The 12656-nt window shown below is 33.0% G+C and overlaps 4 protein-coding genes across 4 annotated transcripts in view; all 4 read left to right on the forward strand.

Annotated features, from left to right (window-relative positions):
• Positions 1–12656, forward strand: part of LOC125830853 (dihydroxy-acid dehydratase, chloroplastic) — a 275530-nt gene that overhangs the window by 206271 nt on the left and 56603 nt on the right. The gene's annotated exons all lie outside the window — the stretch shown is intronic.
• LOC125830891 (stress-response A/B barrel domain-containing protein HS1) overlaps positions 1–12656 on the forward strand; it is a 241399-nt gene that overhangs the window by 174401 nt on the left and 54342 nt on the right. The gene's annotated exons all lie outside the window — the stretch shown is intronic.
• LOC125830861 (zeatin O-xylosyltransferase-like) lies at positions 400–2000 on the forward strand. The gene has a single exon (XM_049510038.1). It carries the CDS (start codon positions 416–418, stop codon positions 1823–1825), a length of 1410 nt encoding a protein of 469 aa, XP_049365995.1. The 5' UTR covers positions 400–415; the 3' UTR covers positions 1826–2000.
• Positions 6801–12040, forward strand: LOC125830883 (probable prefoldin subunit 3). Its single transcript, XM_049510064.1, has 6 exons — positions 6801–7049; positions 9137–9194; positions 10408–10479; positions 11127–11246; positions 11332–11433; positions 11838–12040. The coding sequence occupies exons 1-6, from the start codon at positions 6901–6903 to the stop codon at positions 11913–11915; spliced, it is 579 nt and encodes a 192-aa protein (XP_049366021.1). The 5' UTR covers positions 6801–6900; the 3' UTR covers positions 11916–12040.

Below are 12656 nucleotides of genomic sequence, written 5' to 3' on the forward strand. Positions count from 1 at the left end.
ATGTGCATTGTCTCACAATTTTTACTTAATATGAAATAGAGAGAATTATTCTTAATAGCTAGTATTACGATTATTGATTTTGCTTCTTTCAATAGTAAAACATTGTGGTTTATTTGCAATGTTATGAGAGACAGAGACCTGACTCCATGTGGTTGCTTTCAATGTTCAATAGTACTGGTACTGATATTTTGTATTATAAAAAAAATAGAGTTGTAAAAGTTAAATTATTTTGCTAGTTTTTAGAAATTTCATAAAAAAATAAAAAATCACTTAAATAAAGTGAAATAATTTTTGGGTTCTTGGCCAAATGCCTACTTAATAACTCCTTTTAACTTCTCACTCTCATTCTCCACCCTCATCCAATACTCTCTTATCAAACATTTCCATTTCCAAAAAAAACAACAGTGTCTTTTCAATGGATAACACTGAGAATATTGCAAACTTGAAGAAACAATTAGGTGATGAAGTTGTTGTAGTTATGGTTCCATTTCAAACTCAAAGTCATCTTGATCCTTTTCTCCAATTTGCTTGCCTAATCTCTTCTTATGGTCTCTCTGTTCACTATCTTAGCCTTCCTACTTACAATCAAGACACTAAGACTCGTGCCACCGCGATAAATCCTTCCGATTTAGCCAATATTCATTTCCATGACCTCCAAATGACTCCTAGTCCACTCGACCCTGATATCCCGAGTGAAGTACCTAAACATTTCCACTTATTCTGGAATGTTACCATGCATCTCCGCCAGTCCATTACTTCCTTCTTACGTGATATTTCGTCTAAATCAAGACGAATTGTCATGATTTATGATTGTTTAATGTCTTATAATGTTCAGGATATTTCATCTTTCGATAATGCAGAGTCCTACATCTTTAACCCTGTGATTTCAGCCTTTGGTATGTATTGTGATCACATATTTCCTCATGTGGGATTGCCTATTCCGATTGAACAACAACTACTTCAAAAGTTACCATCCTCTGAAGGATGGTATTGCGATGAAATCATGCGGATATCATCTTTTCAAGTTCAGTATATAGGGAATAGTTCTGCGGGTGATATTCATAATACAAGCCAAGTAATGGAAGGTACTAATGCTTTTATCGAGTTGCTTGGAATTGGACAAGACAAGAAGCAATGGGCAATAGGACCGGTTCTCCGGCCTACTAAGAAAGAAAAAAACGGATTCCCCTGTTTGGATTGGTTGGACAAACAACCTCCAAAATCAGTTCTTTACGTATCTTATGATCTGTTGACTTCATTTTCTGATGAACAAATTAAGGAGCTCGCAATGGGTTTAGAGCTTAGCAAACAAAAGTTCATATGGTTGTTATACGATCCTGATAATGGAGATATCTATCTCGGGGCAGACCTCAAAAGAAAATTTGAGTTTCATGCAGGGTTTGAGGAAAGACTAGACGGGGTTGGATTACTGGTTAGAGATTGGGCACCACAAACAGAAATCTTGGCTCATTCATCCATTGGTGGGTTCTTGTGTGCGTGTGATTGGACTTCTTGTGTAGAGACCATTACTATGGGAGTCCCAATAATTGCTTGGCCCACACACTCTGACCACCCAAAAAATGGTTTTTTGTTAACAAAAATGTTGAAAATTGGCCTGGTTATTAGGGAATGGGACAAGAAACGCGATGAGGTGGTCACTGCATCCACCATTGATAATGTCGTGAGGAAGTTAATGGCATCAGAAGAAGGAGACGAGGTTAGGAAAAGAGCAAAAGAATTGGGGGAAGCCGTGAGGAAGTCTACAGAGAAAGGGGGTGCTTCTCAAATGGAGTTAGATTATTTTATCGCGCATATCACTAGATAGATTATTCTATGTGCTTTCTCTATATTTTCTTTCAACCCTGTTGATCAATTCTCTGTTGTACTACTATTTTGAGTGTACTTGTGGAATAAGTATTAGACATTGTATGAATAATTTTGCTGTTTCATGTAAACATCACATCGATATGCTGATATTATCTTGTTAATGTATTTTTTTTTTAATATTTAGAATTATGTTGTTTCTCTAAAAAGGTGAAATTTTACTACCTAAATTATCATCAATTATTATATCTTAATTATCCACGTGCTATATACACTCTTTTTTTGGTTATATAGGTCAATTGATTAATAAAAGACAATTGGACCAGTAGATTATAGCACCTCACAAGAATTTCAAACATTTATATGATGTGTAGTTCACATCTTGATTAATAAAAGACAATTGGACCAGTAGATCTATAGCACCTCACAAGAATTTCAAACATATTAATTGATGTGTAGTTCATATCTTGAGAAATACGTAATTAATATTAAGCGTAAAATATGAAAAAAAATATTTCTCTTAGTAATGCTAAAATCGACAAGTACTCTCTCCGTTACTTATACTTTCCACAATGTAATTTTTGTATCCCTCACTAAATAATGATAGATATGAATACAATTATGATTTGATATCGAAAAAATAATTTGATGAGTAAGTAATTAATATTGCAAATAGAATAGAAAATTAATATTCTACTATTTGTCTTTTCTTAAAAATTCATATCTTACAATAACTAAAAACTTGTCATTTATATGGAGAGAGTGGATGAATCGATTCATTATTTGTTAAGTTTCTAATTCCACACCTACTTGTCTTTGTAGGAAAATGGTCTGATATACTTCTCAATTTTGTCATTTAGAGTTGATATACCTATCGTTATAAAAGTGGCTCATATATACCCCTATTGTTATACAAATGGCTCGCATACACCTTTTTTTTCCAACAGAAGTGAAAAAATTAATTTTAAATTTAATTTTTTAAATTATTTTTTTGAAATAAATATAATCCATATGGGGTATATTTGATCCTCCTGACACATTTTTTTTACTTTTTTGTTTCAACGACTAATTTAAATTTATATTATTTAGTTTCACTAATTTTCTTGTAAAATTTATTTTAGATTTTTATTTTATTTTTACAAATACAAAAACTAAATTACAATATAGCCGCAAAAAAATAGTTAATTTTTTTTTCTTTACACTAAAGAATGAAAGAAAAAAAAAGAATAATAAACTCGAACAATGATAGTCAAAAAGTCAAAAAATAATTTTTGTATGAAAAATATTAAAATATACCTTAAACTTTGCTAGAAGGATCACATATATACCCCTACATGAATTTTTTGAAATTTTTTTTTTTTTAAAAAAAAATTTAAACTAATTTTTCACTTCCTTTAGATGAAGGGTATATGTGAGCTCCTTTTGTAACGGTAAGGATATATGTGAGTCATTTGTATACGGTCAGGGTAAATATGAGTCACTTTCATAACGAGAGATATATCAGCTCTAAATGGTAAAGTTAAAGGATATATCAGACCCTTTTTGCTAAATTAAATGTCACAGTTGGATGAAGTTGATTAAGGGTATATCAGACCCTTTTCGCTAAATTAAATGTCACAGTTGGATGAAGTTGATTTGGAGACCACTTTTAGGTTGCTCATGTTTTGCAGCAACGCTCATGAGCTTAAGTTGCATGCTAATCAAGTGACCTAACTCACTTAATATGTGTGAGAATTCATTTAAATAATATAATGGTTCTTGAAGGTATAATATACATATTATCGATTTATTTTTTTGAAATTAATGGATGCACGACTGCACCCTTAACCCATCACGTGGGTCCACCTCTACTATGATTACTAGTATGGATGAATAGTAAAATAACAATTTTTTACTTGCTGATTTCCTAGTCTAATAAGTATCTTCCGTAACTTTTTTTTTCTATAGCTCATATAGTTTATCTATATCCAAAGTAAAATTAAAACATTATATTATGAGTAAGGAATCATCTTATTATATTAAATTATTGTTATCCTTGGTGAAAATTTAAATACTCTTCTGAAAATAATTTTATAAAGGGAATAAGATGCTAGATATCGGTGAAAATTACTTTCTTAAGAGAATATTTCAATGTTTATAAACTAAAACTAATTACAATGTATATATCATTACTTTTTCATGTGCTAAACAAAATAATTGAAAGGTCAATTATTGTCTCACTCAATCTTAAAAGCTTTTAAGTTTAGCTAAAAATTAAAATTTATCGATATTTTTTTTAGTTCATCCTGTGTTAGATGTATCACATATGTTCCCCTCGTGTCAAATACTAATATCATATATTTGTTACAATTCAAACTTATGGCACACATTAATATTCGCTTTGATTCTTGAAAATTTCTTTTTTTAATTTAATTATGACATAGCTCAAAGAACAAATATGTGACATGAGCTTAAATTGTTACAATCATACAAAAAAAGCAATTGGACCATCTATATAGCACCTCAGAAGTAATCTTATTAAACTGTCCAACTTTTCGTATTACTTAATCCATGTCAACTTGACGCCCATTTTAAATATTTTTAATTAAATATGTATTTTATCAAAGTAATCTTATTAATTATGTTTTGAAATCTTAACTCTAACTACTACAAGTATATATATATTTAATACCGGATTTGAGCCCTGGATATGGAGAAAATCCTGTTGGGAGTGCCACCCCCGAATGGGCCCTGTAGAGCGCGATTTGGATTTAGTCGGAGTTTCAATGTGGGCTCCGGACAACGGATGGAAAATAAAAAATATATATATTTAATACTAAGGCGAGGATAACTTGTGAAAAAAGATAAAATATCTATTCACAACTCAAGACTCACATTTTGTATGTGATTCGTCAAGTTGGGGCAAATCTTTCTCTTATCTCTAAAGAGGTCCTTAAGCCACTTGATTATAAGGAAAGGAGTTCGACTCAATACTCTTGTGTATTCTTTGTCCACCACTCTGGCCTCAATTATTTGAGTGTAGTAGGTGATTTCATAATAGTAGGAGTACATCTTCATAATTTATATGTATTCTAATTTAATTAACATGGTCTACAGTTTCTAAAAACCTAGATCTCAAAATACTTCGAAAATTGAGTCCTTCATTAATTTAATTTGATCATCATTACCTATGCTCCCAAACCTAACACAAAATATTCTTTTTGTTTGATCAAATATGAAAAGTTATCTATGAATAGTTATTTCGTCATGATAACTTATTCTATCATTATGGTATAAATGGTAGGATAGATAATTTAAGAACTATTTAATACCTTCTTAATAAATCTCATAAGGTTAGTAGCTAATTACTTAGACACACTCTAGTTTGTAATATTACGTATCTTACCAGATTTTGATGCCTCCAGACACATCCTAGTACATGTATCTCAGATAAATGGGGTCAAATTTAGGTGTAATTTGTTCAAGATACATTGTATCCAAGTGGATCACATGTATCTAGTATAAATAGAAAATCTCGTTCGCCTCTCTCTCATCTCGCTCGCGAATTCTCCTATGTATACGTACAAATACATGTATCCAGTGTGATTCATTTGCATCTGTGATACATACAAATCTCACTTGATTCCCTCCCCAATATCGTTCGTCTCTCTCCCTATTTTCGTGTATCTGATGGCAAAATACATGTATCTAAGGGTAAGATATGTTGGAAACTCTTAATTAATAGTAAAATACGTAATGTTTTAAAAGTGTAGGTAATAATAATATATATGATAGTGAAGTATGTATAAATTATCTAATTTTTCCTAAAATAATTAATCATATATTTTATGTCGAGATAATTATATCTTAAACCGTACATCAAACGACTTCTCAGTGTACAAGAATATTTCCCCATAGTTATCCCTCCCAACTGAGTGGGCTTCCTTTCCCATTTGAATTAGCCCAATCTCCAAACTTGGCCCAACGCCATCTTCAATCATCTTATGGTCTCTCTGTTTGCTATCTTGCCTACCTACTCACAATCATGACACTTTGGCTCGTGCCACGACGTTAAATCCTTCCGATTTAGCCAATATTATTTTGGCCTGTAAATATCGATATCAATATATATATATATATATATGATGATTTGCACATGCAAATGAGTAAAGAATGTACTATGTTCTACCTTGATTGATAATTAATAGTACTTAATTTGAATTTATTAAGTTCAAAATTGACCTTTCTACCATTGAAATGTCATAACTAATCCTTCAAGTTCAATTTTTTGAATCATTGTAGTGAAAATCCTGATAATTCTAAATCTGTCATTGATATTGCAGGTGTAATAAATATTCAATTTCTACTTTATTATTGTGTTTCTCCAATTGAAAGCAACGAGAAAATTATTCAGATAATAAACCACAAGATACAAGGCCATGTAGAGAATGTAAGTATTGTAAGTTGTATAAAAAATAGGAATCTAGCTCCAGGTATCAAGTCGCTTTTGATAAGATACGTTTTACCTTTAAAATGATAATAATTAAAATTTCTTCAATTCTTAGACAATCTTATCAAATGAACAAATCATAGTTCATGAACAAGATATCAGAAATTCTAATGTGCTACATTAACAAATTACATATCTACATGTTCCTCTCATAAATAAACATCTATGATTATAAACTTTCAAATGTACATAATTTTATAAAAAATCTACTAATAAACAATAAGAACAACTAGTTATTTTTCAATATAATCATTTTATATGGTACAATCAATGAATTATTGTTTCAAATTTTAAAATAATGAATCTTTTTTCACAAAATATAAACTTATAACTTATAAGTCAAGTTTTATTTTTCATTTTTTTTTTTTTTAAAAATAAATATATATATATATATATTTTGGAAGAATTTGTGATTTAAAATTATAATCCTAAATTACACATTTGGCGTGGAATAATTACCATTGGTCAAAATTTGTTCAATTCACTGAATCTAACGGCGTCGTTCTTATTTTATGCTTCTTTCCTCTTCACTACTGAAGCGATTTTTTTTTTCCGAATCTATCACAGTAAAGTAGCTTTGGACGGCGATGACGGCGGCGGCGGCGTGTTCGTCATACACCAGTGAAGTGACGGAGAGAAGAGGTATACCGGCGGCATCATTCGTACAAGACGTTCAGTCCTATCTCAGCCAATCTGGTCTCGATGTTAACTCTGCTCTTGCATTCCTACAAGAAAGGTCCGTTTTCGATTTTTGTATGATGATGATGATTTGAAACGAGCTTAAATGAACAAGTGAGGATTTATATAGCCGATCCTAGCTTATTTCCGACTTAGGCATAGTAATTGTTGTTGGTAGGAAATGTTTTACCCAATTCATGGTGTCTAGGTCAGCTTTTCGCACTTAGATACCAAGCTACACCCTTGAGTGCATCATAAGTCATCATATATTGAAAAACATTTTTCAGTTATATTAATTGGAAATTGCTTATTCACCAAGTAAAGTTTCAGTCTTCAGGTATATTGTATTGTTGGGGAGTTCTGTTATTCTATGAATGTTGAACCTTTCTGATTTTTAACTTTTATCTAAACTGAAGGTGAAATAGTAGGCAAAGATCAGACCTTTAGTGACATTTTTCTTGTAGGAACTTAGATGCTATATTAACTCAACAACAACAATATTACCGGTGTAATCCCACAAGTGGGGTTTGAGGAGGGTAGTGTGTACGCAGACCTTACCTGTATTGTAGGAGGTAGAGAGTCTGTTTTGCGATAGACCCTTGGTTCAAGGAAAAGTTAGCATGTTGGAAAAAAAATAATCAATAGGAGTAGATGCTATATTGACTCATTTTAAAGAAAGCATTATAGTAAATGGTTAGTAGGACCTTGACCGATATATTCTCTCTGCTCTTTGTCAGTCTCTCACTAAATTCTGATGGAGTCCTTGTACTTGGGGCTGCTGAGAAATCTAAAGCAATATGAATTTTTGGTGATCAAACTTGAATGAGCAGGTTTGGATTTGATAACCGTTGGCATGAAATTGAATGGAATGGCTGACTATGTGGTTGTGTAAGTTTTGTGAATGATTATGAAAAAAGAAAAAAACTGTTTAGGCCTTGGAAATACTATTACACTTATAAGTAGGGTAACTGATTAGGCCTTGGAAATTCTATTACACTTATAAGTAGGGTGAGGTCTTATTTAAGTGCGATGGAATAACGAGGACAGGAAAGCAGAGAAGGAAATGATGAGAGAAAAAGAGAGGGACAATAGACCACTACAGCCTTACAAATCATAGATCAAATCTTATGCAATCAGATCCTTAAATCCATTCGTGACTAAATAACGTCAATTTTTTCCTTTTTCTCGGGCTGACTTCATCTAGGTGCTTGTCTAGTTCCCATTGAGACCGTTGATTTTGCGAAGGCCCGAGGTCCCCGTCCTTGGGCTGAGGAGTGTCCACATTAGTTCGTTGAGGTGTTTACACATTATGGAACTTTCTCCCTGAGCTGCGGGATGAAGATCTTTCTATCAATAGATAGGAATGAGTGTTCGATATAGGGGATAGGATCCATCTGCTCTTTGTTAGGGGAGCACTAAAATGCAACTTCGATTGGATGCGTTCCCAAAGCGATCGCTATCCTTTTCTTGCTTTCTTCACCAGTATGACTACAAATATGAAAAGTGTGTGTACTTCTGTTTGCAATGACTGGAATTTGTGGTTATTCAGTATCTGTGTTGTTCTATTATCAAAGTCCCATAGTCTTTATGTCCTTTTATCGTTCTACTAAGTCTCTAGAAGTCCTTCCCAAATGTTGGTAGGTTTGAACTTATAATAACTTCTTTGCTTACACTTTCTTGTATCATCTATACAGCGTCGTAAAAACAAAAGTAGCATGGAGTGCGTGCTCTTAATTGCGTAAAATTTCAATAAAAACAGATGACAGTAGTTTGACTTAAGATACCTCTGAATTCGGTTGATCAATTTATACATATTTGGCATCATTGCATGTTGTGTTCTACTTGTCTTTCAGAAGCAAATCAAATAAGTTTTATCTTTTTACCCAAAAACCAGAAATGAAACTCTGCTTTTGTTTCAATCCTATGATTTTTGGCCTATAATACAGTCCAAACATAGAACTCATGTAACAAAGCTTTATGAATGGTATCTCATGCAGTCTGTTGACTATTTCTGTTACTAATAAATCATAAGCTCCAGATTAGATACGAGAACAGACTAATTAGTCCTGCCTTAGAAATTCTAATCAGTGGTTACTTTACTTATGGTCTCCTTTTGTTTTCTTAATATATGTTGTTCGTTTGCAGACTTCAGCAATACCGAGTGGTTGAAATGAAACTTCTGGCCCAACAGAGGGATCTTCAGGTACACTTTTTTTGTTTAATTTCACAGTATTCATCCCTATTTAAGTAATTCCTAATATTTAGTTCTCAGGTTTGACTCGTACTTTGAGTTGAGAGTGTCATAATGCAATTCAAAAGAGAAGATGTTCATATGTCACTCTAGCCCTTTGTTGATTCTTCCGTAAGGTGGACGGAAGTTAGAGAATTGTACTTTAGTCTTTGCATTTAGTGCTGCCGATTCCCGAGATGAAAAGTTTTAAAGCTGAGATAGTCCTCCCATGTCATTGAAAGAAAGATCAAAATAGAATTTACATTAAGAATGTGTGTTTGGAATCTATTGCTCCATGCAGAAGCTATATATAGGATACTCTTCTTAAGCACATGCCCAAACTTAGTTGTAATGGGACCAACATATGAGGGTTACAATTTCGCCACTCTTCAGAGTAATGACTTTTTACAGCAACAATTCCTCAATCCCAAGCTAGTTGGGGTCGACTACATGAATCCTCAAAATATAGAAGGCTAATGCCTTTTTACAATTTCCTTTATTAATATAGGTTTCTCCACATTTGGAAGCTGTCAGTACGGTTTTTTTTTACGTAATTCTTGATTCATTTTTAGAATTCGATAACAGAAGGGAATTCGTTTGTTGACATGTAGAGGTTGAATTCATATCATAAGATTGCCACAGAGGGGGGAATACCTGCCCAATACAAAAAGACCATTGAAATATGGACAGGTTAGGTTAATGTATACAGAAGAAGTTCCATCCAAAATATTTAAACATCACTATTGCCACCTATGAAGCATTATTGATCTACCAAACAAAAACCAAGATTTAAAAGCTGGAAGTTGTCTTTCCTCTGAAAGTGCTGTCTCTTTCTCTTTGTCCGAATGCACCAAACATGCATAGTGAACAGTTTCCAACTATAGTGGTGTAAAGGAACTGTTACATCTTATGCATAACATAATATAGAATTTGGGAGTGTCCTCTTAATCCAGCCTTCTAAATATAGATTGCCTCATACATTTTGGACAATTTTCATTTCCGCCATTTATAAGTTGCTGTTTAGCTGTTGTATTGCTCAAATGCCTTGAATTTTACATGTTTGACATCTGTTCTATGATCAGTCTAAGTCATTCTGAGAGTTTTTCTTTTTAACTGCTTGATGTTTTTATATTGTTATCTTTGCTAACAAGTGAACAATTGACTACTACTCCTTCACTCTACGCAGGCAAAGATTCCTGACATAGAGAAATGCTTGGATATAGTTGCTACTTTGCAAGCTAAGAAGGACAGCAGTGAGGTTTGTCTCAGTGCTACATGTTTTTCCGATGAATGGAACTTTACTGAAGCACTCTTAGACATTTTCATTTTAGTTGAATCTTGATATAGTAGACTACTTTCCTATTTTATTTAATTAGGTCTGTAATTTGAATGTGAGAAAGCATTAAGTTTTCAATTCAAAAATCGTATTTATATGATATATGTAGTGGTGAAGAAGTTCAGAAATTGAGTTACTTCCTTGAAACTGAGATTTACTGTGGGAGACCAGTATCGGCTAAGTCCCCAACCTTGTGAAGGTAGAGAGGCTGTTTTCGATAGACCATCGGCTCAAGTAAAACATAATAAAATCAAGTATGGAAAGGAAAATACAGTAGAACTCAAATCAGTTCTATTTTTGGTTAAGTTTAAAATTGTTGGGTAAGAATTGGATAGCCCATTGCTTACACTTCATTACTTTTTAATAGTTGAATTGGTGAGTTTTAAATGGGTAACTGCTTTAACAAAAGTCGGACAAGGTTGAGAGACTCTACCCCTGATTTACTTCACTAATAACTTCCAGCCAATGTCCCCCCCCCCCCCCCCCCCCAGTTTTTGTTTTATTAGTATTTTATGTCTTTTGATATTTATTAGTTGAATTGTTCCTGGTTTGGTTCGCGTTGGTTGCAGGCACTAGTCGCTGATTTTGAAGTGTCAGAAGGTATTTATTCCCGGGCTAAGATTGAAGATGCTGAATCTGTGTGTTTATGGCTAGGGGCAAATGTCATGCTGCAGTATTCATGCGAAGAGGTATGTAACTAGCTATGGAAGATTTCAAAAGCATGCTTTCTTGGATATTGGAAGTATTGGTCTTCACATTTTGTTCACTGTATAGGCTACTGCACTTCTTCAAACAAACTGGGAAAATGCAAAAGCGAGTTTAGAGGTTCTTGTGGCTGATCTACAATTTTTGAGGGATCAAGTGACAATTACTCAGGTAGATTCTGGTGTTCTCCATTAACTCTCATCTAGGTAGAACTTAGCTTGCACTGAAGTGCTGCAATATTGCAATGTGTTGTTTGCTCCCTCTGTTTCAATTTTATATGTCTTACTTTAATTTTTAGTCTATTTTTTAACTTTCTATATTCATTAATTTTTAATTCCTACATCGTACATGACATGTTTAAGAAACACAAGATTCAAAGGGTATTTTGGTTCAATAAGCACATCTTTAGTTTAAGATCACAAAATTAAAAAACCTTCTTTACTTTCTTAAACTTCGTATCCAGTCACACTAAGACACATAACATGAAACCGAGGGAGCATTAAGTTCTTCTACTTTTATCTTTAGAAACATTGGCATGCTCTTTTGTGCTTATTCTTTTAGCTTCTATGGCTCAGGTCACAACTGCTCGTGTATACAACTGGGATGTTCATCAACGTCGACTTCGACAAGCTACTACTCCCAAAGAATCATGAGACACATGACATTGCATCACAGAGTACGATTCATATCTTTTTGGTTAATTTTTGAACTGTTGTTGCAAAGATCATGAATTTCTGTTTGGTTTTGCCATCATTAATGAGTTAAATCTTTGCATCAAGTGTAGCAATTTTTCTAAGACATTAGTTATTTGTGAGCTAAGAGACAAGAATATCTGACCTGTTATCATGTTTGTTTTGTTGTTTCCTAAATACAATGTAGTAGCCGCATGTACTGGTTTGAGTTCACACATCAGGTCAAATATTCATTATGGTACATCTAATTTATGTATGGCTTTACTGAATGATCAGAAACGCGTTTTCTGCCATTGGGGTTAGAAACGGGCAGGTAGACGCGGATTCAAGATTTTAAGTATCCGTATGGCCATAACTTAGTGTTATATTATGCATGAAACCTTGAAAAAAAATCTCCTTGTACTTCGGGTTCCCATAGTAACAACAACGAATGTGCTAAACTCAGTGCCGCCTCAATGCTTATAAGAATTAGGCATATGCCTTAGGCCTCCAATTTTAGGGGGCTCCTAATTTTTACCACGATAAATTATGTGCTAATTGTTTTTATAGAAAAAATTAATTATCTAAAACAAATGTATTTTTCTTTAAAAAATATATATTATTTTATTTTCCTTAACCTCAATCAAATGGAAGAAATCAAGAAAAATGTTGTTTTGTCTTCTTACATTCTCTTCACTAGCTCTAGCGATGTAATTTTCTAGA

The sequence above is a fragment of the Solanum verrucosum genome, unplaced genomic scaffold (genome assembly GCF_900185275.1).
Source record: "Solanum verrucosum unplaced genomic scaffold, falcon-dt-bn FXZP01000049.1, whole genome shotgun sequence".
Lineage (NCBI taxonomy): Eukaryota > Viridiplantae > Streptophyta > Magnoliopsida > Solanales > Solanaceae > Solanum > Solanum verrucosum.